The sequence below is a fragment of the Malassezia restricta genome, chromosome III (assembly GCF_003290485.1).
Source record: "Malassezia restricta chromosome III, complete sequence".
Taxonomy (NCBI): domain Eukaryota; kingdom Fungi; phylum Basidiomycota; class Malasseziomycetes; order Malasseziales; family Malasseziaceae; genus Malassezia; species Malassezia restricta.
The window spans coordinates 794,681-818,169 of record NC_040195.1 but is presented as its reverse complement, the minus strand read 5'-3'; the positions used below and the strand labels follow the sequence as shown (position 1 = coordinate 818,169).

The following is a 23,489-nucleotide window of genomic DNA, read 5'->3' as shown; positions in this document are numbered from 1 at the left end:
GACGCGTCGCAACTCTGTAAGGTGCCCAGGTACACTGCCTGGGATGCCCAAGCGTACACGGGACGAGGCGCACAGTGATTCAATGAGTGGGTGGTGGGATAGATTCGTCACCTATTTCTTTCGTCTCGCCAAGAAGGCACGTTCAGAAGACGTGACACATACGGTGGACGAACGGCGTGAAAAGAGCGAGTGCGAACCTTTGGAAGGGGATGTGAATGTGAAGGACAGCAGCCCTATGTGCGAGAGTGTGCATACGGGCGAGACGCGCGCTCATACTAATCTGGACGAGGGTATGGAGAAAGAGAGGACCAAAGGGCACACTGAAGACGACAAGCAGAAGGAGGTCGACCAAGAGTGTGTGGACGACGACCGGAGCGAGGACGACGACCGGAGCGAGGTTGACGACCAGAGCGAGGTTAACGACCAGAGCGAGGTTAATGACCAGAGCGAGGTTGACGACCAGAGCGAGGTTGACGACCAGAGCGAGGTTAATGACCAGAGTGAGGATGACGACCAGAGTGAGGATGACGACCAGAACGAGGTTGACAGCCAAAACGAGGACGACCAAGACAGTGGGGATAGTGCCAGTGACTCGTCTGACTCGTCCATTGTCATTGTTGACACCCCTTCTCCCCCCACACCGGCTCAGCCAGCTCCTCGCACTCCCTCATCCCCTCAAGCTCCCGTGACGACCTCTTCACTGAGCCGATTTCTGGCATCGCGTCCACGATCTATACCCACCCCACGTCCATCGCCATTTCGGCCGCAATATGCGCCCACCAAGACTTTGTTCAAGTCGAAGCGATCTGATATACCGCGGCAGCACAGACGCCGCACTCTTTCGTCCATGAATCAGCGCCGTAAAGGCCCTTTGGCTATGGACGAGTTCAAGGCGGGTATGCGTGCAAAACAACAGGCCCGCATTGTCTCTATGATCCATGAATCGTATCGTGGGATGCGCCATGGTAGCATGCGATACGAAGATTTTCATGCGCTTGTGCGGAAGCGGACGCATGTCCAGCTGCTGATGGATCTCGAGACGTTGCGTATGCAGCCTCTGACGCCGCCTGTGCTGGACGAGCAGGCGTACACACAACGCACCCTGGAAGCGCTATCACGGCGCGAAGCGCATGCCAAAGCGCAGCTTCCGCCACCGATCGTGCCTACGGAAGCCAAGCTGAGTGCCGCGCGCGAGGCACGGCGCAAGCGACTCGATATGCATGGCGTCTTGGGCCGAGGACCACTTCCGAAGGCACTGCCGCCCGATGCTGATGCGGTGGTATCGGACATTTGGGATCGGCGCTCGGGAGTTGTAGCCTCCATGACCGGTGCACAGGTCGAAGCGCATGACATGGCCAAGCTGCGGCCAGGTAAGTGGCTCAATGATGAGGTGATCAACTTTTACGGCCAGCTGCTCATGCAGCGTTCGAGCCAAGCTGAGGCGAGCGATTGCTGGCGAATTCATGTGTTTTCGTCCTTTTTTTGGCAGAACCTGACAACGCGTGGCTATGCGGGTGTGCGGCGGTGGTCAAGGCGTGTGGACCTCTTCACCAAGGACCTGATTCTGCTCCCGATCAATGTCGGCCAGGCTCACTGGGTGTGTGCGGCTATCAATTTGCGACTGCGCCGTTTTGAGTACTATGACAGTATGGGGATCCCGAGTCCCGGGGTGTTTGCGACGCTGCGCGCCTACATCTCCGACGAGATGCGCGACAAGAAACAGCTCGAGATCGACTTGAGTGACTGGACAGACTACTTCGCCGGTGAGACGTCGCCGCAGCAGCAGAATGGCTACGACTGCGGCGTATTTGCTGTCCAAACCCTCGAGCAACTGAGCCGGCGCGATCCTGCCGTGCCGTACCCACCTAGGGCGCTCGAGGCGAGGCTCTTTACGGCGCCAGCCGATCCCACTGAGTTGGCCCTGCTGCGGGAGGAGCATGCCTGTGAGTATGCGTGGAACTTTGATCAGCGTGATATGCCGTACTTGCGCCGACGCATGGCATACGAGATATATACAAAGCAGCTTCTTCCATAGATATACCCGATCTCACGCCTCGTCATCCAGCATGATGTGGATCGTTTCGGAGCATCCTGCACACGCCACGTATCGTGTGCCTTGGACGATGGCGTCGGCCGCCACCGCATACATCTGACCACAGCGGCAGGGGTATACAAACTGCATCGTATCTTCATCCATGTCCATGTCGTCCACTAACACCGTTTCTGCCACTCGGATCTCGGCACGCCCTTGTCGTCTGCGTTGGTCGTACGCGGCGCGCGATGCCGGATCATACAGCGTTTCGTACGCACGCACAATGTGCTGCATACGCTCCGCCTCGTACGATGCACCTGCCTTATCTGGATGGTACTGCCGCGCGAGGCGCAGATAGGCGGCACGAATCACACTCGCACTGTCGGTAGGCTCCACACCTAGCACGGCATATGCATCGTGGTCCATGAAAAAAAAAATTCTCCACTATTTACCACTGAATACGTTTCGCGTAGGTCGCAATCGGGGAGTAAATGCGCTCCTGCACTTGGTCGCCGCGACCTGTGGCGATGCGGACGATGGCCTCATTCAGGTCCTTGGACCCGAGAATGTCGATGTGATCACCGCTTGATGTGCCGCCACGCAGATCAAAGGCTTCAGGATTGTGGTACACTTCATGCGTCACGACCTTGAGGCGAGCGGGGTTGTAGCGGTCCATGTGCCAGCCATGCGCACACATGGAGCCGAGAGAGAGAAGAGACACAGTGCCATCGCCCTCGCCCATCCGCACGCCCGAGTCGAGCGGGGGGACGCTCTTCTCATCGTTCATCTGGCCGTCAATGCGGCTCACCATCAACGTATCGGTGTCAGACGTGCGGTTCCGCAGCGATTCGGAGAACTCGAATCCATCCGGTGAGCGCTCGTTAAGAGCACTCTCCGTCTCCTGCTCATACATCCAGTACGAGCGTTCCGTGGGCTTGTTCCAGCCGTAGATGCAGTAAACCTTCATGTGCGGAGCGTGCGGAAGCGCCACCTCTAGCGGGTTTGTCCACTTGGTCGGATCCTTGTTGTTCGCGCGGATCTTGGCGGAATCACGCTCTATGCCGAACGAGTAGTTCGTCTTCAGCATGTTTTGGTAGTGCTGGTCCGTATGCTTGTTCAGCCACGGGTATACATCGTCGGCACGGAGCTTGCGCGTCGGCTCCGTCTCGTTCAGATCCGGGCGATTCGCATACTCCATCAGAATGCCATGGGTCTTGGTCGCATTCGGAGTGTCATCTGGCGCGCCATGCACATCGCCCCACACGGCATTCCCTCCCTTGACAATCATACTCGAGCTGCCCGCCCACGTCCGGAAAAGCGCCGCACGCTCTTGGGCACTGAAGAAGCGCTCTAACAGATACGCCAACATAGAAGGCACCTGCACCGTGTCCCGCATCTCACCCGTCATGAGAGCGGGCATGGCTTTGGGCACGCCCAGCAACGTGCCAGACAGGTTCGCCAGAGCCTCAATGTGCTCATCAATCCATGCCGCGCCACGCTCATGCTCAAGCCACTTGAGCAGATACATAGCCACAGTGCCACCCATGCTATGGCTGATCAGCACGGTCTTTCTCTTGTACACGCGCGAGTTGAATTCAATTTGGGACATGATGCGCGAGAAGAAATGGTCCCGCTCCTCCAAGTTGCGCGTGCTCAGACGCCAATCATAACTCGCGAGGTAGATTTGGTTGATGTCGTAGCCCACGGCCGCAAGATTCTCGACAATCTTACTCCAGACCCAGTACCCAGCCGCAAAGTAGCTGGCCGCGTCGAGGCCCTGTGCCGCCCGCACACGAATACCCTCAGGGTCCACGCCGGTGACAGGATCGAGCATCAGGTGGCGCACCCACTTCTCCTTGTCAAACAGAGCACTCCGAAACATCGATGTCGAGCCCCACAGGCGCTGCCGGAACAGAGGCGACTCCTCTTCGCTGGTGTCCCATGACTCAAGGCCCGAGCTCACAATGCCGGGAATCAGCACGACAGGATGATGCGGCTCCGCACCCTCTCTTTTCAGTCTGCGCCCGACCTCGAAATCGTGTGTCTCATACCACTTGCGCGCCTTGCTAAACATCTGCTCCATATTCTCGCGCATCTCTTTGGACAAGAGCTTATCGTTCCAAAGGCCCGTGTCCTTGAGGACACTCCACGGGTCGTCCAAGGAGCCAACAAGCTCATTCACCCGGCTCGTCAGCTCAGTATTCTGCACCACGAGCACACCCATGACCGTAGCAATCACGGCAACGACGAACGACGTCCATAGCCACCGCCATCCCCTCGGAACCATGCTGCACAATGGTGGTGGAGGGCTGCTATCGAGTAAAGATGGTCACTACGTCATCATTGGCCACCACATGATGCAGGCCGACTTTTTGGGCGAGGGGAAATTTGCTCGACTTGCCGTATACCATCGCGTACGCAAATTTGTCGACCAATGCACGGTGCACGCCATGACACACGTGTTCAATCGTAGCACCGCGGCGGACTACAATGGGGTCCGCGAGGTCAGGATGCTCGCCACGCTTCTTGGTATATACCCGGTTCAGGTTCAGCTCGTCCCAGATCCGCTCGACGAGGTAGTCGAGGTTCAGGTTCAGGTTACAGCTGATGACAGCGCTGTGCGGCTCATTAGCGAGGCGGTCCATTTCCTCCATACTAATCCCGTCGATCTTGTTGTAGACATACAAGCACGGCACATACTTACGGTTGCCCAGCAGCACGTCAATAAACTGGTCAACAGTGATGTCTTCGCGGATCATGACATCACAGTTATGAATCTTGTAGCCCTGCAGGATGGAGCGGATCATCTTCTCATCAATCTTGGTCAGCGTCAGACCCATGGCCTTCGTCACGACGATGCCACCACCAGACTTTTTCTTGAGAACCACATCGGGCTTGGTCTGATTCAGACGAATGCCGACATCGTCCAGCTCCTTCTCGAGAAGCGGGCGCTGCTGCGCAGACTTGGTCGCATCCAGCATCATCATGACCAGATCAGCCGTCTTGGCCACACTCACCACCTGTCGTCCACGTCCACGTCCCTGTGCAGCGCCCTCGATAATACCTGGCAGGTCGAGAAGTTGGATCCGCGCACCTTCGTACTCAAGCACACCCGGGATCGCCGTCAACGTTGTGTATTCATAGGCTGCAGTCGCACTCTCCGTCTCTGTGATAGTTGACAAAAGCGTCGACTTGCCCACCGAAGGAAATCCGATCAGCACGACACGCGCATTGCCCGACTTCATCACATCAAAGCCCTCACCCGACTTGCCGCTCTTTTTATCCGGTTCCAGAAGCTGCATGCGCAATTTGGCCAACTTCGCACGCAGCAAACCAATATGGTACTCTGTCGCCTTGTTCTTCTGCGTGCGGGCCATCTCGGCCTCGACCTCTTTGATCTTCTCCGCCACGCCCATCGTGAGCTTCGCCCAAGCCGGTCGAGAGAGGGCCTCGTTCCTCCACTAGCTCGATGGCCGTATGAGGCACGTGACATGACACGCCTCGGTGGTGTTGCCCAAACACGACGTATCTCTTCACCACCAGAATGAGTGCGACTCCGTCGTACCGCAACTCGCCCCACAGCAGCGATACACGAAAGCGCCAGTCGCGCCGTGATGAGGCGATTCGTAAACGCATAGAAGCCGAGCTGAGCCGCAAGTCGGGCAAACCCTCGACGCCGCAGCATGGACGGCGACGGAATCCAATTCAGGCCGGCACCGTGTCGGCCCTGCGCCCCCTGCCAGCCCTCACTGTGCCGCATACCATGAGCATCACGGATGCTAGTCAGCTTTGTGCAGCGAAGCGCACAGACTGCGTGTTGGTGGTAGACAATGAAGAACACTTGGCAGGTATCTTCACGGCCAAGGACCTCGCTTATCGGATTGTAGCCAGTGGTGTCGACGCGCGCATGACCCCTGTGAGTGCCATCATGACGACTTCGCCTCTAGTCACACGCGATACGACGTCAGCTACCGAGGCACTGAGCATGATGGTCTCCCGCGGCTTCCGCCATCTGCCGGTATGCAACGAGGACGGCGATGTGGTGGGTCTGCTCGATATTGCCAAGGTATTTTACGAAGCACTAGAAAAGCTAGAACGTGCCCATGGATCGTCGCAGAAGCTGTATCATGCCTTGGAAGGTGTGCAAAACGAGTGGGGCGGTGGTCCACAGCAGGCAATGATGCAGTACGTCCAAACGCTTCGTGAGCGGATGAGCATGCCGGACCTGTCAACGATACTCGATTCGCGTACCATACCGTGCACGGTGGGCGTGCGTACGACTGTGCGTGACGCAGCTCGTCTCATGAAGGAGCATCGGACGACGGCGGTGTGTGTGATGGAGAATGCACCAAGTCCTCAAGGTGAACGAGGCATCACATCAGGCAAGATTGCTGGTATTTTCACATCAAAGGACGTGGTGCTGCGTGTGATTGCCGCTGGCCTGGACCCTGAACGCTGCAGCGTCGTACGAGTGATGACGCCTCATCCCGACACAGGAACGCCATCGCTTTCGATCCAGGAGGCGCTCCGCAAGATGCACGATGGCCGCTATTTGAACCTGCCAGTGGTCGATGTCGATGGGCGTCTTGTGGGCGTTGTGGATGTGCTCAAGTTGACGTATGCCACGCTCGAACAAATCAACAGCATGAGCAATGGTGATGACAGCGATGGTGGCCCCATGTGGAATCGCTTCTGGAACAGCTTTGGCCAGGGCGCAGGCAGTGCTTTCGGTGAAGAGTCTGCCAGCGGTGTGAGTAGCTCCCAGCGAATGGGCACCGATTCGCTCATGTCACCGACAGGCGGCGCTGTGGATATCAGCTCGGATGTGCACCCGAACGACAGTGCGAGTGGTGTGGGTGAGGGCGGTTCCGCATTGGATGTACCGGCATCATCAGAGACGGATGATGGTACATATCTATTCAAATTTGTGACGCCCAGTGGTCGTGTGCATCGGTTCCAGGCACGCTACGACTCGTTCGAGACCATCCATGAAATTGTATTGATCAAGTTAGCGGGAGACCCTTTCTTCTCCAGCGTGCCCGTTTCGCACAGCGCGCCTGCTGAACCCATTCGGTCAGACGTGGACGACGAAGACCGCTTGCCGCTGCATATCTTCACACCCCCTATGCCATCGGCCCCTCAAGCGAATCCACCTGATGTAAAGGACTTTACACTTGCATACAAGGATGACGACGATGATCTCGTGCTGATTACGACGGACAGCGATGTCATGGACTCGGTAAAAGTGGCACGTCACCAGTGCCGCGACCGTGTGCTGCTTGTTCTGCAAGGAGGAAGGACATGGGACGAGGCTGTGGCAAAGCAAGGCGTGCACGGCGGTCACGCCACTGTTTCGTTTGCCACAGCGGCCAATCGCCAGCGCCAGCGCGATATGGCTGATGTTCAAGCGCGCAGTGTGCAGAGTTCCGAGGACAGGGAAAAAGGACAGGGCTCTCCGCCTACAGACGCTCTCTTTGGTATCATACCTCGTGATATGGCCCTTCCTGCCGCCATTGGTTTCGCTAGTTTCGCTGGTGTTGTGGCCGCTTGTATCGTCAAGTTTGGCCGCCCCTAATATTGTAGATTGATGAACGTACATGATTTGACCTTGTCGATCCATAAAGTCGAACTATGTGGGGATGCTATGGGCCTTAGGCGTTGTACAAGTCAGCGAGGTGGCGCGAAATGATAAGACGCTGGATCTGCGAGGTACCCTCGTAGAGCTCAAAGATCTTGGCGTCACGGTACAGCTTCTCGACAGAGCTTTCTGAGTTGAAGCCGAGACCACCGTAGATCTGGACAGCCTGGTCGGCATTCGACACAGCGGCGCGCGAAGCCAGGCACTTGGCCATACTAGCGTAGAAACTGTTGCGCTGACCCTGGTCCTTAGTGTAGCAAGCCTTCCACACGAGGTTACGCGACGACTCGACAGCCATCTGCATGTCGGCGAGCATAAAGGCAATGGCCTGATGGTTGATGATAGGCTTACCCATCGTCTTGCGCTCCTTCGCGTAAATGGTGGCCTCATACAGGGCGCGCTGAGCGAGACCAACGGCACCCGATGCCACAAGAGGACGGGTGATGTCAAAAGCACCCATGGCAATCTTGAAACCATCACCAGGCTTACCGAGCAAGTTTTCCTCAGGAACCTCAACATCCTCGAACGTGATCATACGGGTATCCGAGCAGCGCTGACCCATGTTAATTTCCTTCTTGCCGCGAATGACACCTGGAGCATCACCATCCACAATGAAGCCAGAAAGAGCCTTGTGAGGACGCTCCTCAGGGTTCGTGCGTGCAAGCACAAAGTACCAGTTGGCATGACCACCGTTCGTGATCCACATCTTGGTTCCGTTCAGGATCCACTTATCGCCGCGCTTCTCCGCACGAGTCGAGATGTTAGCCACGTCCGAGCCAGCACCTGGCTCCGTCACACCGTACGAAGCCACCAGGGGCTCCTCGGTCATACGACCAAGGTACTTGGCCTTCTGCTCATCATTACCTGCCACGAGGACTGGTGCCTCAGCAAGACCATTGGCCTCGATAGCCGTCTGAATACCGGTGCAGCCATAGGCGAGCTCCTCCGTGATCAGCGAGCACTCCATCAAGCCAAGACCAGGACCGCCGAACTTCTCAGGGACGTGGGTGTTCAGAAGACCAACACTGTGAGCCTTCTTGATCACATCCCATGGGTACTCCATGGTCTGGTCATAGTGGCGAGCGACAGGAATAATGTTCTCGCGCGTGAACTTGCGAGCGAGCTCCTGATAGGCTTGCTGGTCCTCCGAGAGCTCAAAGCTGATGTTTTGAGCAGCAGCAGTCTTCGAGAAAAGACGAGCCGAAGCAGGCGCCAGGGAGGCCCGAACATTGGAGCTCACAAAGCCTTTGGAGGCGGCCAGCGAACGCGACGAGAGAAACGACATTGTCTGTTACAAACCGGCTCTGTCGGCTAGAAAAACGCTGCTACTCTAAGTACCCGGTTTGGGGAAATTCGGCCGAACACGTGGCACCACGTTGCGTCCGAGCACGGCTCACCAACTTTAATTAAACTCGCCAATTTGCGCGCCACCTGCCGTGGCGTTTCCGTATCGCTCGCGCGCATAAATAATTCAATTGTCTAAAAAATCTAAAAAACCTGCAGACCAGCTGTGGTAAGTTGTGCGAGTCAAGCTATAGAATTAGGCAGAATGGATGGTGAACTTGGGCGAGTGATTACCCGAGTCTCCCATCAAGACAACAACGTAGTCGTTGCGCTCATCCACCTTGGGAACTGTGAATGTCACATTACCATCTGCCATCTTGAAGTTCTTGGCCAACGTGTTAGCAAGGTGTTCGTTAGGCGATCCCTCTTCAATGTGACCAAGGCGAATCACTCCAGTCAGATTCCTAAATTGGCGAGGCATGTCTTTCGCATTCCAAGTAACATTAACACGCTGGCCCACGGTCCATTCAGTCTTGCAATCCGGGTAGAGAATCTGGGGGTCATATACAAGACGCGCATTCAGCGACTCTGAGTCATAAGCCAAGGTAGGCACTGCAGCCGACACAAGGGCAACGAGCGACAGAGCCGACGAAAAGAGGTTCACCATGTTATAGAATGCGTTCGTGTTTATCGCGTAGGTGCGACAAGGCCTTATATGTTTCAGAGCGGCGCCACTGCCACAGTTGTGCCCTAGTAGAAGCTGTAGGGTTGTGGGACTGTGCATGCGTCAGCTGGCCAATTAGTGGAGTCTGTTCACAATAGATAGGCACAATATTGTTTTAAGTTCTATGTGTGGCGTATAATTGGTTTTAATTGCATTCCACAGAGCATGTGTTCATGTATTGAACGAATAAAAATACAAAGCTATGGAAACTAGCACAGTAGGTGCACCTGTCAATGTATGCTGTAAGGGCGCCAAGTTCTGTTCTTACCTGGCCTGGTCAAGCACGCCTTTCGACAAGCAGGACTGCATGGCTAAGGCGGCCACTCGCTTTCCGGAATTAGCTGTTCTGGTGAGCTTACTGGTCGTATCGTGGGGTCTTCTTGGGGGCTGGGAAAGAACGCTGAAAGCAGCAGCACAGCCAAGCGTCGAGCAAATCAGCGACATACCCTGGTTATCCTTTCCGATTTGCTTAGCATACTTGATTCCTCTATTGGTTCCTATCACTACATATGTGGTAATTGCACATTGGACGGGGAGTGAATTATTCCGATATTCATAGCCTTCGGGCAATGGCAGTATTTATTGTTCACCCACAATGCTTGCATGAGTCGCGCGCGACGATTAAAAAAGATGAAATGATTTGTTTGTCCATATCTTGTGAAGATATACTCCTTTAGCATACCCCTTTCCACATAATAGTACTGAGTTAGTAGGGTGTATCTGCGTGACCAGCAGCAGCGCCACCAATAAGTCCTGGCATGGCGAACAAAGCCGCGCCGACAGCGGCCCAGAACATCCAAAGGGCATTGCCAAATTCAATCATCGATGACTGGATACCGAGAGTGTGGTTCTTTAGTTGATTGATGAAGTACGTGTCAATGCTGGCACCGCATACCAGCACGGCAAAACCAAGGAATGTGAGGATAGACGCCAATGAGAGAGCGGCCGGGTGGAATAGCAATGAAACAAGAAAGGCTACGCCCACAAGGATCGTGCCGACAAAAAGAAGATAGAATGCAGCCCTAGTGTAGTTTGTGATGGACGACTGGTTCTCGATTGCTGGCAGGTTAATATTGCTAATATTGGCAGGGATATCGTCCGCAACCGCTTGAACAATGTTGAATGTGAAACCAAACTTGGAGGGCGAGCAACGCAAAACCTCGTAGTCTGTCGAGCCACCACAGTAGTTGTACAACCCCCACGCATACAAAGGGCGTATACCGTTGTTTTGGCCGATAGGATAATCGTACTTGCTCGTTGTACCTTTGCCATTCTCGAAATCATTGTAAGGCTGGACAGAAAACAGTCGAATGTTACGCGCCACCATGTTACCTGTTAGCTGTCCCACGTTCGCAAGGATCACCAGCCCTGTCGCGCAGAATAATAGGATCTGTCCATAAACAGCACCGAGTATCCGCATGTCGGACTCTGTTGCCTGGTCGCAACAACGACGCCGGATGAGAGAGCTAAAAGCGGCCTTTTTTTCGCGTGTTGGATTCAAAATCTATCTTTGTTGGACATGCATGGACCGCATTCACGTGACCAGGGGAAGGGACATTGTTTAAGTGGAGAAGCGACCAGATAACTGTGGCTGATCACTCGGATGCTAGCTGTCTGGGCATGATTAAGTATGTATCCAACGGACATGCGGCATTCCTTTCATGAATTGAATTTCGCAGCACTCGCCACGCAAAGCAATCTAGACCGAGAGTGCACTGTATACATGTAGACCCAATAGCAAGAGTCGGCTTTCTTTTCACTGCGAACGCACCCGCAGATAGGTGCTGTTCGCTCGGGCACATTTGCAATTAATTCTCATTGACTGACCTCCTCGAGCTTTTTTTTCTCTAAGCTAGCGCCGGTCAATACCCGACATAATTGATGTCTTTGCCTACGCACCGGTATCAGGACGTCCCACCAGAAACTGCACCATCACCGCCCAAACGGGAAGAAAGAACAAACGAGGATGCACAGCGTGAGCACGATCTTGATGCGGCGCGGCTTCTCAGTCATTCGAATACAGACCCTCTTTGGATGAATGATGGCGAAGCACCGATGGCCGCGCCCCTTGCCGCACCCCTTGCTGGAATGAAAGATATACCAAGTGTGGCTAAGAGGTTTTACCAACAAAATGCAGCATCTTCTACTAGCCTGGATAGTCAGTCGCACTTCATTGACCACCGTAACCAGTCTCACTCGTTGTCTGTGAATCCCAACTCTCCACTGGCTATTCGTGCGGCGCAAGGCGCAGAGAGTGTGCATGCTCAACCAGATGAACAAAGTAAAGTACATCAAAGGGCAGCCCCAGCACTTGGAAACCACCCTCTCGTGCCTTTAACTGCTCACGCTGACAATGTACCTCCTGCATGGGAGCCACCGGTCGACAATCAGGAACTTGCCCAATCTACGCACACCAGTGATAGCCGTCCATTGGAAGATGATGTATGCTTTCCAGCTCCTAATCAAGTTGAGCAAGCTGATGATACTGACCGCCGTGGTCCTATGGGGCGGGAGACAAAAAAGCCGGGGTACCCCTTCACATTTGATCTTTCTGTGCTTGATGCGTTTGCGAACGAGGAACAAGAACAGCACAATGGGCCCGGATCTTGGCCTCACACGTCCCTGTCATTTGGTAGTCCAACATCACAAGAAAAACGAGGAAGCATTGGGTATACACCATTCGCTGGAACTGGCTTGACAGGCGGTGATGCCACGCTGTACAGTAGGCGGCCACGACGTGGACAAGCAGCTGGTCTCGAAAGAGGAGGAGGTGGAAAGTACCAGAAAAAGCTAGCCATGTTTGAGGGTGGCCATTCTGTAGGTCGCTCGCCCGATGCGCCGCTGCAGTCGATCACATCACCTTCGGACAAGACGGACGAGACTGCTCAACCCCTGCTTCAAGGAGCGACACAGCCAGCATATAATGGCGCGACAAGCTCACAGTGGCGCGTGCCTCCGATCGCAAGGCCGCAGCCCATGCATCGTGGTCCCCGTTCGACTGTACCTATCCCTGGCGCTGTACATGACAAGCCGTACCGTTTTAGTTTTTACTCGAATGCCATGTCCTCTGCCATTCATGCACGATATTTGTATGAATTACCCGGTCCAGGTCAGACATTCGAAGACCTTATTCGCGGTGTCCCCGCCGAGAATGACAAGCTAGCCGAACCCAAGCAACCTGCTTCCAATCTGCCACCTGGCATACCTTTCATCCGCGGCTCAAATGATTATGACCCTGAGATCAATACTTGGTGGCTCGATGTGCTGTGTCCCACTGACCAAGAAATGAAAACATTGGCACGCACTTTTGGCATCCATCCGCTGACAACGGAAGATATTCTCATGGAAGAGACTCGCGAGAAGATTGAACTGTTCCGCAACTACTACCTTGTCTGTTTCCGTTCGTTTGACCAGGACCCATACAGTCCGACATACCTGGAGCCGCTCAACATGTATATTGTGGTATTCCGCGAGGGCACGCTCTCTTTCCATTTCCGTCATACACCACACCCACACAACGTTCGTCGCCGCATCAAGCAGCTGAAAGACTACATTAATGTGACGGCTGACTGGATTTCATATGCGCTCATTGACGATATAACAGATGCATTTGCGCCACTCATTCAGAGCATCGAGTTCGAGGTCGACAGCATCGATGAACTGGTCCTTATTTTAAAGGAGGCAGAGCAGTCTGATATGCTTCGACGTATCGGTACATGCCGCAAAAAGGTCATGGGTCTGCTGCGTCTTATGGGCAACAAGGCTGATGTCATCAAGGGTCTGGCCAAGCGATCTAATGAATACTGGTCAGTCGCACCCAAGTCGGATATCGGCATGTATTTGTCGGACATTCAAGACCATTTGATCACCATGACACAGAACTTGAACCACTATGAAATGATCCTGTCGCGCTCGCACAGCAATTATCTTGCTCAAATTAGTATTGAGATGACGGACGCCAACAACCAAATCAATGACGTGCTGAGCAAATTAACGGCCCTGGGTACTATCATTGTTCCTATGAACGTCATTACTGGTCTTTGGGGTATGAACGTGCAGGTGCCGGGTCAGGACATTGACAATCTCAACTGGTTTGGTGGCATTTGCACAGCGATGGTCATTATCGCCGTCACGGGCTACATCACGACCGTGCGCTACCTTAGCAATCGCTAGAATATGTTATTGTGTCTTGTGTATAGCAATCGCTTGACGACGACGCCATCGAACCCATGCTGTGAGACAACACTGAGTGCATGCGAGTTGGACAAACAAGAGCACCAGACTGCTGAGCCACAGAGCGAAGAACGTGTCTTGAGCTAAAAATTCGAGCTGGTAGGCGTGGTACAACCATAGAGCTTGTGCACCCACCCATATGATCACGAGGCAGCCGATTTCGGCCAAGGAAGAGAAGTGCATCGTGACACCGACCATTGGAAGAAACCATAAGTACCACAAAAAGTACTGGCTTGTATAGACCTTATTCCACGCCACGAATACGACCGTTTGCACGGCGCAAGCCAACACTAGATCCAAGCCGCCTAGGGCGAAGCCTGCGATACTGACGGTCAAAAACTGCGGCAGAAAACTTAGCAGCGGCGAGTATAACCATTGTGTCCACCCTGATCCAATGACGTTGTCTAGTGACAAATAGATCGGCAAGAAATATACACTAAAGTTGTGCCGATGATCTTGACGCACCACATGGTATAGCAAGGCATGTCGGATGTATGGCTGTCCCCAAATAGCCCAAGCAAGACCCATGAACACTAGATAGAAGAATGCAGCACATGCACCAAATTCAATCCCTAGACGCCACACGTCCTGGCGCCTCGGCTTGGAAATACCGCATAGCAGTGCCAATGCATGTTGGCGATAATTGGCCAAGTGAGCCAATACACTTGGACTGTAAATAATGGGGTATATCTTGAAATGCACGGCCAGTGCCATAAAAAAGGCGGCGGCATAAAAGCAGGGCGTATTGGCCACCCGGAGCTCACCGGCATCATGTCGCTCTTTGGGTGGCTCGTTTGGCTCAGGTGATCGAATCAGCGACAGTTCAGGCGTCGCACGAATCAGGCAATACAAGAAACCTAGCACGATCAAGCCCACCAAGCTGTCTGCACTACCGCGCGTGGCGATTTGTGCGGGGAATGGATTCAAGAGCCACAGTATACCAGGCAAATGCGTAAGGGAAGCGCCTGCTAAACCAGGGGCCTCGTGAGCATGCATGGCACGTCGCTCATCGAGAAGAGCCCACATCAGCACAGCGCAGCCAACGTCAGCGAGCGCAAAGAGTAGCTTGCCGAACCACTTCCACGTATCACCGGGCAATGCATGAGCCGGAGCCAACGCACAGGCCAATAGCGGGGTATACCGATACGTAGCCCGCTCAAATGGATCACCCAACGATCCCAAAAATCGGAACAATGGGCGAGTTAACGCGTAACTTGTGTGCAGAAACGCAGTCCAGGCCGAGTCCCACTCCATTTCAGCAGCATCCGGGCGCGCAGGGTCATTTTTGAGCACAAAGCGCGATACCGCAGGCACAATACCGCGAGCACAGTGTACATGTTCGAAAAGATGCGGCTTGTTTAGAAGATCCTCTTCATCGCCGTACAGAGGCGAATCGATGGTCTCTGACAGCGGGCACGACGCCCATATCAGGCGCGCGCCATCATTGTAGACGGAGTAGTCTACATCCGTGTACGGCACCGTTGCGGTGGAATCCTGGTACTCGCCCCAAAGCAACAGTGCTATACGCAACCCAAGTCCTAGCAACACATACGTCCATCGGAATGGCGACATACTTGGGAGTCAGACTGCGTGGTGCGGATGCAGAGTGGGGTGTGTCAGGGGACAGATCGGGTCTCGAATCGGGGATGCATGCCTCATGCCACCACGATTTCGGCCGCTGTCTTTGCCACAGGTGCCACTGTCCCAGCAACTGACGAGCAACTTGATTCCCGACCCCGTCACACCAGATGCCAAAGCGTTGATCTCGAGTCCCACGTCATTCCCATCTCTTCTTCGGCGATCCCGCATTGTTCGCGACGGTGCCCACTTTTCGTATGTGACGCCCTTGCCGCTGCCCTTCCCGTATGAATTCCCGCCATATGAACAGGGCGAGGAATCTGAAGGCGTCGAAAGATTTTTGAGCAGTTATGAGCCTCCCAACTGCAGGGAATTTGCGCCTGCTCGCCAGCACCCACCGTACCCCTCAGCCAGATTGGTTGCGTTCTCGCCACAGGCTCATGCGGCGTGTGTGCCTCATCTGAACGTGGGTGACACACACGAGTGGATCCAGCAAACCTCTGGCAAGAGCGTGTTTAGCTCTGGCCCACTCATCAGCGCCGATACGTCGCACCTGTACGGCAGTGGCGAAGATACGAGTCCCGCCACAGCCAGGCAAGCCCTGAGCGACTGGGCTTCGGGTCGTGCGTTTCATCTACACGTCGCAGGCTCACTTGATTCTCAAGAACCAGGGGGTGTTGGTGTCCAATTTTTGACGCGCGAGGAAGACGATGTTCGAAACACGCAGAGCGCTCTATCGCAGCTGTATACGCGAACATCGTATGGGCCATGGTCGCTTCGCTACGGCGGTCACCAATTTGGCGAATGGGCCGGTCAGTTGGGCGATGGACGCACAGTGTCCCTCGTAGAGACGCTGCACCCTGACTCGGGCCGGCGTATGGAGATTCAAATCAAGGGTGCTGGACGCACGCCATACTCACGCTTTGCCGATGGACTCGCTACTCTTAAAAGCTCGACGCGTGAGTTTCTCGTGTCTGAATACATGGCCGCCCTAGGTATTCCTACGAGCTACTCGCTGTGCGTCGTATCACTCCCCGATGTACCTGTGTTGCGCGAGACACGCACGACTGCTGCACTGAATATGCGCATCGCCCCATCGTGGCTCCGCATCGGCAACTTCCAGCTGCACAGCATTCGCAACGAATGGGAAAGTGTGCGTGTTCTTGGTGAATACGTTGCACGCGAGCTCTACGGATGGTCAGATGTGATCAAGGGCCAAGGCGTATCAGACGCACCGCGCCCACCCTGGGCACTGCGCCTCGTCAAGGAAGCAGGTGTGCGCAATGCCAAGACATTTGCGCTATGGCAGGTCTATGGATTTATGCATGGCGTGATCAATACAGATAATATTTCTCTCTTGGGCGACACGATCGATTATGGACCGTATGCGTTTATGGATGCTATCAACGAAGACGAAATTTGTAATCACTCTGATGTGTTTGGCAGGTACTCGTACAAGATGCAACCGTCTATGCTCGTGTATGCGGTGGACAAGTTATTCGAGGCGTTGGCGCCACTCATTGGATTCGAGGATCTGCATGAGCGAGCTCTGCGCCCCGGTGAATTGCTACACTCTTCCGCCAAGGAGCGCCAGGCATGGGCAGATCATGCGGAGTCCTACCTGGATGAAGTACGCGCACTTGTGCAGACTTCGCTCCTTAAGGCATGGGCAGAAGCCTGGGCTAATCGTCTAGGTGTACAGGACAAAGATGTCGACCGAATCAAGTACGGATTGATTGATCCCTTCTTCCGTGCCTTTGCTGGTTGGGACCTGTCACGTTCTTTGCGAACGATGTGCGATTTCCCCACATACGGGGGTGATGTGCATTCTTTTGCTGAACGGATTGCGCGAGACGCTGCGACAAAGGCACCCCATGCAGCATCCGTGTCAGATCTGGCAGCATGGCTTGAGACATATCGCGCCAAGCTGACAGACGAGGGACGACCACCAAGCCATGTGGCCATGCACATGAAACGTGCGAATCCACGCTTTGTTCTGCGCAATTGGACCACGGACCTTGTGGCCGAGCAGCTTGCTTCTTCCAACGACACCAAACTGCTGGAACGTGTGCGGGCTATGTGTGCTGCCCCCTTTGAAGCATATGATGCGCCTGACGATGCATCGCTGTGTGAGGTGGGAGAGCTTTTACAGTCTAACACGCCATCATGTTCTTCCTAAATCTAGGCAAAATAGTCGCTACGTCCGACAGTGAAGTCGTGCACTTCTTGTACGCGGTCACCAAACTTATGTTGGTCTTCGGCCCATGTGTCTTGGTGCGTCCGACGAAAATCAGCTGCGCAGCGCCGCACTGTCGTCGAAATGGGCACAGGGCTCTCCGAGTGCACAGCGATGGTATCAAGCACCAGAGATGGCATCCAAGATGGCACGTCATACGGGAAGGCAGCCACCAGGGCACATGCGCCCAACACACCCGCATGCACTTGAGTCATGGCGGCTTCGTAGCCGGGTGAACCGCGCCGCGGGATGGGAACGGCAGCCATGTCTGCAAAAGTCTGTGACAACTCCGTGATATGCGCACGCTGCGAGCACCGCACAATACCCGCAAGCGTCGTTGCCGCCATGTCGCGTACCTCAACGTGAGGATCGTGCAGGAGCGAGCACAATACATCTAGGATGCAGCGCTTCATGTCATGCGACAAAAGATACAGGTTTTGGAAGTAGACGATTTGTAACAGCGGCAATGCATCGAGTCGCGAGTGCCATGATTCTGAGCGGCGCAGAATGTCCAGGAGCGCCTCGAGCAGCACGGGCACTTGGGCAACGCTGAATGGATGAGATGCCACTTGCACCAGCACGTCGTGAGCTGTCTCTGACAATTCCTCATTATCGCGCAGCTGGAATGCCTCGAAGAGATCTGGCACAAGCGAGAGCACATAGGTGGACATGGGCCCAAGTCGGTGATCGTCTAAACACAAGCATACCCATAACGCCCCGGTCGAGGCAATCACATCGTACTTCGAGGTACCATACGCCAATGGTTGTCGCTGTGCGCGCCAAGAACGTAATTGCTTCTGTAGAGCCTCACATCTCTGGCGCATGACATCACTGTGGGCCAACAAGGAGCCATGTGCGCTGCGACTGTGAGCTAACAGTTCTGGCACACTTTTCAGCGAAGGCCGCAACCATGTCCACTCCCACTCGACCAAGGTTTCACATACAGCCTTGCGCACTTCTTGATAATCATGCGCAAAGTGAGAAAAGAGGGCATCAGTCAGTTTATTACCCTCATCCCACCCATGCGACTTGGCCTGCAATGCGTGCACGGCACTTGCCAAAAGCTGCAATGCGTGTGCTTGTTGTCCAGGTCCAAGATGCTGTCCTTTAGCACTGAGTGCACCCTTTGAGTGGTCCCACAAAAATGTCAAGAGTGCATAGAGACGTCGAGGGTCGCGCTGCTGGAACACATATTCGACCCACATCTGCCACGCCGGTTGGCTGTCGAGCGTGCAATCACACATGACACGAGACAGCCACGACCCTAGCCATGCATGGAGTGCTTCCTGCGCCACGTCCGGCGCCCAATGCTTCGCTCCACGCACAATTCCACCAGTAAGTTCGGCAGCAGCGCGATGCTTATGTCGATCCCGATCATTCACCAATTGCTCAATGTATGGCTTGGCATAAGTGAGCGGTGTCGTGCCCAGCATTTGGAAAAGGCTCTTGACTAAAGTCGTCGTGTCAGCAGCCATATAGTCACGCTCCATTTCCAGCGACATGTGGCGCACAAATGCCTGCCACCAAGCATCTGTGTTCACGACGCGTGCGATAGCGTCTAGAGTTTGCTTCGTCTCTAGTGGTAGAGGTGGCAGAGGGCCAGTGGTATAGTAGGTATCATAAGCAGGCCAGACGAGCCAACCCTCCACAGGCCGATCGTGGAGATGAGATGTGCTGCTGAGCGGAGCATGGAACATGGCAGCACGCTTCTCAGGCGCATCGGTATACTGCGTTGGTTCGCAGTGCTTGAGGGGCTGGTGCATCCGCTCCAAGTACAAATCAATACCGTCCGTGAACGATTGAAGCTTGGACAGGTACAGAATGTGCACGAGTGTTGTCTGGGCATGAAGACGCATTCCTGGATCATCTGAAATAGCCAGTCGCGCAACGTGCTCGGCTATAGCAGGTTGGACCGGCTGGTCACGACTAAGCACTGCGCGGAGTACACGCATCGCCAGCTGTGCAAACGCCCAGTGGGTTTTAGGCGACTTTAATAGCTCGAGCATATCGCGTTGCAAAGCGGCGACGGAAGCATTTGCCTTTTGTAGCCATGCCATACGGGGCGTTTCTGTACGCTGCGGTACCGTCATGAATGTGGAAGCCACATCGTGGAGTGATGGCAAAGGAAAGTACGCCTTGAACATCGCAGGATCGACGAGCTTAGATGCAAGATCACTTAAAATGGAACGCACAAGTTTCTGAATCGACGGGCGCGAACGGCTTTGCAGGCAGAAAAGCGCTCGAAGCACAGGCCTGGTGAATCGCGGATTGCGTACAATGGTGCGCTGAAATGACTTCGCAGCTAGCACATACAAGGCACCCTTCACCTGCTCGTCACTTGCTGTGGGTGAGAGGTGTTCCAGCAAACTGGGCAAGCACAGCCAGCGGGTGCCGCGATACATCGTGCACACACTTTCAAGCGTCGTTTGTGCAATACGACGCACGGGAACATAGTGAGACGTGCAAAGGCGCTCGAGCCACAAAATTAATGCATTGTCACAGGCGGTGCGTCCCAAATACAAGTATTGCAATCGCTGGCGCGTTACATGATAAAGCATAGCACGGCGGATCCACAATATCCGCGGAAAACGCTGCTGCTTGGCCCAGCGACGCCCGATCGTCCGGAAGAAAGCCACAGACTTGGCAAGACCTTGTACTTCTTCTGTATGCGCACTGTGTGGAACAAGATACGTGCGTAACGCACGTACGACTTGTTTCATGGCATCCACATGGTCAGCAGAAAGCGTTAACACAACTTCTGATACACGTTGAAGCAATGTACCAACACGTTCCCGAAATGCCATGACACATGTGAACCGAGGATCACTCGGCGTTATAGCAGCCATACCTTGGCCCATGTCCATCGGAGGGACACGCGTCGAAGGATCCACATCGTCCATGTCGTCCATGTCTTCAGTGGGCACCACGCTTTGCCGATAGTATGCGTCAGAGGCCAAATCGACTTGTCCAGCCAAAGCGTACCGCACGACATGCAAGTACCGACATACGTCATTGTGCCACACTTCGTCATGCGTTAAGCTCGATGAAGCAAAGAGCGCGTCAAGCCTGTCCAACACAGGCGAGATGACTTTCTCCAGAATTTCAACGGCCATATCCACTTCATCTTTCGACGGTACGTGCCAGGAGACAGTTACTTGATCTTGGGTGTACAAGCGACCAAACAAGCGGTGCGAATGAAAGCGTCGCACGTCCGAGTCCCATTCATCTGGATTCACGCATCGCTGTTCTGAAGGGTACGTATGCACCAACGCCGTCAACACGCGCTGCACAAATTTGCCATTCAACACATAGGCGCGTTCAGAACGGCAATTATCAATTAACAGCGCCATGATGGAAAGAATCTCTTGACGATACGGTAGCAGCGCTGATCCAGAAAACATGATGGCATTACTCAATACATTTATGTGCCAATGCAACGTCGTATCCTGTGGACATGGAACACTGGTGGTCGTTGTGCGAATTGATGATGCTCCATGCTCAAGCTCTGCCTTGATACGCTCGCACGATAGGGGAATAATATGCTGCAACACAACACTACTGTTCGCTCGAGCAAAGCATCCAATCAACGAGCCAACAACCTTTACGCCATTTGCCGCTGTTGTCGTGCGCACATAGTCTAGCACCAAATCGAAACACCGCAAGAAAGCTTCTTCGCCCAGCGAGCTACAAAAGGCATCGCATGTGGCAATCAACATGTTCAGTACTGCCTCTTCATTCTTTTCTCCAATTTTTCCACCCTTGCCTTCTTCTGGAAGCGCTGCGAAAAGTGCAAGCACGCGACGAATAAATTCAGTACTCCAAGCATCAAGATCAGCTGTCGATAGACGCGCAGCATAGTCTTCGGCTGATAAAGTGGACACGCTTTCATCGTCAACACGTATCAGAGTCTCGTCATCGTAATCGTCCATATTCATTGAAGCATCTGATATAACCAGCGAGATACTTGCACTAAGAATGAACATACATGTACTCATCGTCTTCATAGAGTCATTCATATCGATACCAGGAAGGCACAAGTGCAGTAGGGGAGCCAGATGCTTAGCTCCTGCGGCATAGAGTGAACGTGATAGCATTGGCTGTGACGTGGTTGCTAACACCGCAATCACTACGCCCGTTCGTTGTGTCGTTTCGAGTGCTTCGAGGGAATTGTAACTTCGTTGAAGGATGGCCGGCAAGATCAATTCAGGTTGCAAGAATGCCATGCGCTTCAAACTGGACTGTGTGGACAGCGAAGTCACAGGATCTTTTGAAAATAAACTCAACAAGCAAATAGTCCGCAAAATCCTGACAAACTCCTCCTGGATCCTGGGTGTGATTCGCCACTCTGCAGGTGTCCGACAGTCATCCTGTTTTTCTGCCTTTACACGTCGCGCAAATGTCCAAGTAAGGTGCTGAACAAAGGTTGCGAGCTGCTCTTGCCAAGGTCCCCAGTTAGATGGATGAAAGTACATCTCTGTTGCTTGTACAAACTGTGCAAGGTGCGCCAATGCTTTTGAGCCACCGAACGAGCTGACGTTCGGATCATCACAGGCTATACTGTAAACAAGAATTAGTGCGAACGAGTGCAGTCGATCGCTTGGTTTTTTCATGCGTAACGTCTTTTGGGAAGCCGTAGCATCTGCACCCGCGCGAACGGAGGCAGACTGTGCCATCAAGGCAGCATTAGCCGTTTTGTTCACACCAACTGGAAGACCCGCTGACCGTAAGCACTTGGTCATGATCAACGCAAATTGTTCGTCACTGAAGATGCCTGTTTCCGACCACTTCGATGTGCTATGCGGCTCCGTCACATGTAGCTCAGTCAGACGCGCCAAAAGATCAAGCATCTGGTCATCAAATAGAGAAGACTTGAATGTCGCCCAAAGTTGGAATAATGCTGGAAGCCATTCATCCGGTTTCGATAAAGGAAGAAAATGCACGAGGAGGGCTTGTACAGAAATGACGGAATTTAAGTCATGTCCGTCTAGATTCGGAAGCATTGCCTCTAACATAGCTGATGCTTCAGAAGCCGGAAAAAAACGCTGACAGCATTCCGCCAAGTCCAAGAGCACACCTGCTATGGAGGATGAACCGATTCTTCGTTGCTTGTGGCGAACTGCATGCTCCAACACATGATATAAAGGCTTCCAAGGCAATTCCAGGTCCTTGATGCTTATTTGTTGTTTCGGACTTAGCAAATGCACACAAATTGTCGCCGCCATTTCCGTCAATGAAGCATCGAGCTTAGGCATGACTGCCAGCTCATAGAAGAGACGAGCCATACGAGCTCGAAGCGCGAGCGACATCGGATACTTCAAAGCGAATAAGTACTTCAAATATTGACACCACTCCATTAAATTAGTGCCCCATTGCTCCGTCTGTACGGAGCGACTCAGATTTTCCAGGGCCCTTACCAGCAAAGCGTCATACTCGACTTGTGTGATAGAGCGGTAAGGTAGCCAATGAAGAAACCTGGGAGTCACTTCTAGATGTTGAATTGGCCATTTAACATCATCTAGAGGATCATCCGTGAGGAAATCAACGTCCATGACCCGGCGTACCGCCCAAGGCCACCACGTCGTACTTGACTCCTTGGCACGTCCATGCGGAGTGTACGCGTCATGATCGCTTATCTAATGTTCTTCGAATGAACCGACACGTGAGACCAGTTGAGTGCTCTCGCGGCAAGATTTGACATCTCGCCATATCCACGTTCAAGGCCCTCTCATTAAGCAACTATCTGTACACGTATAGTGTCGATAAT

General features: G+C 53.8%; 13 protein-coding genes across 13 annotated transcripts; 5 read left to right on the top strand and 8 right to left on the bottom strand.

Moving 5' to 3' along the window:
• Window positions 1-43: 43 nt before the first annotated feature.
• Window positions 44-2,035, top strand: MRET_2129 (sentrin-specific protease 1; the record flags this gene model as incomplete). Its single annotated transcript, XM_027628756.1, has 1 exon — window positions 44-2,035. The coding sequence occupies one exon, from the start codon at window positions 44-46 to the stop codon at window positions 2,033-2,035; it is 1,992 nt and encodes a 663-aa protein (XP_027484182.1).
• Window positions 2,036-2,047: 12 nt separating this feature from the next.
• On the bottom strand, window positions 2,048-2,458 carry MRET_2128 (diphthamide biosynthesis protein 4; the record flags this gene model as incomplete). The annotated part of the gene is made up of 1 exon (XM_027628755.1): window positions 2,048-2,458. The coding sequence occupies one exon, from the start codon at window positions 2,456-2,458 to the stop codon at window positions 2,048-2,050; it is 411 nt and encodes a 136-aa protein (XP_027484181.1).
• Window positions 2,459-2,480: 22 nt separating this feature from the next.
• MRET_2127 (phospholipid:diacylglycerol acyltransferase) lies at window positions 2,481-4,319 on the bottom strand (the record flags this gene model as incomplete). The annotated part of the gene is made up of 1 exon (XM_027628754.1): window positions 2,481-4,319. The coding sequence occupies one exon, from the start codon at window positions 4,317-4,319 to the stop codon at window positions 2,481-2,483; it is 1,839 nt and encodes a 612-aa protein (XP_027484175.1).
• Window positions 4,320-4,344: 25 nt separating this feature from the next.
• MRET_2126 (uncharacterized protein) lies at window positions 4,345-5,448 on the bottom strand (the record flags this gene model as incomplete). Its single annotated transcript, XM_027628753.1, has 1 exon — window positions 4,345-5,448. The coding sequence occupies one exon, from the start codon at window positions 5,446-5,448 to the stop codon at window positions 4,345-4,347; it is 1,104 nt and encodes a 367-aa protein (XP_027484174.1).
• A 128-nt stretch (window positions 5,449-5,576) lies between these two features.
• Window positions 5,577-7,607, top strand: MRET_2125 (CBS PB1 domain protein; the record flags this gene model as incomplete). The annotated part of the gene is made up of 1 exon (XM_027628752.1): window positions 5,577-7,607. The coding sequence occupies one exon, from the start codon at window positions 5,577-5,579 to the stop codon at window positions 7,605-7,607; it is 2,031 nt and encodes a 676-aa protein (XP_027484173.1).
• Window positions 7,608-7,683: 76 nt separating this feature from the next.
• On the bottom strand, window positions 7,684-8,955 carry MRET_2124 (acyl-CoA dehydrogenase; the record flags this gene model as incomplete). Its single annotated transcript, XM_027628751.1, has 1 exon — window positions 7,684-8,955. One exon carries the CDS (start codon window positions 8,953-8,955, stop codon window positions 7,684-7,686), a length of 1,272 nt encoding a protein of 423 aa, XP_027484172.1.
• Window positions 8,956-9,210: 255 nt separating this feature from the next.
• MRET_2123 (uncharacterized protein) lies at window positions 9,211-9,621 on the bottom strand (the record flags this gene model as incomplete). The annotated part of the gene is made up of 1 exon (XM_027628750.1): window positions 9,211-9,621. The coding sequence occupies one exon, from the start codon at window positions 9,619-9,621 to the stop codon at window positions 9,211-9,213; it is 411 nt and encodes a 136-aa protein (XP_027484179.1).
• Window positions 9,622-9,880: 259 nt separating this feature from the next.
• On the top strand, window positions 9,881-10,237 carry MRET_2122 (uncharacterized protein; the record flags this gene model as incomplete). Its single annotated transcript, XM_027628749.1, has 1 exon — window positions 9,881-10,237. One exon carries the CDS (start codon window positions 9,881-9,883, stop codon window positions 10,235-10,237), a length of 357 nt encoding a protein of 118 aa, XP_027484178.1.
• Window positions 10,238-10,384: 147 nt separating this feature from the next.
• Window positions 10,385-11,098, bottom strand: MRET_2121 (SUR7/PalI family protein; the record flags this gene model as incomplete). The annotated part of the gene is made up of 1 exon (XM_027628748.1): window positions 10,385-11,098. One exon carries the CDS (start codon window positions 11,096-11,098, stop codon window positions 10,385-10,387), a length of 714 nt encoding a protein of 237 aa, XP_027484686.1.
• A 461-nt stretch (window positions 11,099-11,559) lies between these two features.
• MRET_2120 (magnesium transporter) lies at window positions 11,560-13,851 on the top strand (the record flags this gene model as incomplete). The annotated part of the gene is made up of 1 exon (XM_027628747.1): window positions 11,560-13,851. The coding sequence occupies one exon, from the start codon at window positions 11,560-11,562 to the stop codon at window positions 13,849-13,851; it is 2,292 nt and encodes a 763-aa protein (XP_027484176.1).
• Window positions 13,852-13,857: 6 nt separating this feature from the next.
• On the bottom strand, window positions 13,858-15,483 carry MRET_2119 (phosphatidylinositol glycan, class M; the record flags this gene model as incomplete). The annotated part of the gene is made up of 1 exon (XM_027628746.1): window positions 13,858-15,483. The coding sequence occupies one exon, from the start codon at window positions 15,481-15,483 to the stop codon at window positions 13,858-13,860; it is 1,626 nt and encodes a 541-aa protein (XP_027484724.1).
• An 85-nt stretch (window positions 15,484-15,568) lies between these two features.
• Window positions 15,569-17,668, top strand: MRET_2118 (YdiU domain protein; the record flags this gene model as incomplete). The annotated part of the gene is made up of 1 exon (XM_027628745.1): window positions 15,569-17,668. The coding sequence occupies one exon, from the start codon at window positions 15,569-15,571 to the stop codon at window positions 17,666-17,668; it is 2,100 nt and encodes a 699-aa protein (XP_027484725.1).
• Window positions 17,669-17,670: 2 nt separating this feature from the next.
• MRET_2117 (proteasome activator subunit 4) lies at window positions 17,671-23,274 on the bottom strand (the record flags this gene model as incomplete). Its single annotated transcript, XM_027628744.1, has 1 exon — window positions 17,671-23,274. The coding sequence occupies one exon, from the start codon at window positions 23,272-23,274 to the stop codon at window positions 17,671-17,673; it is 5,604 nt and encodes a 1,867-aa protein (XP_027484728.1).
• Window positions 23,275-23,489: the final 215 nt, after the last annotated feature.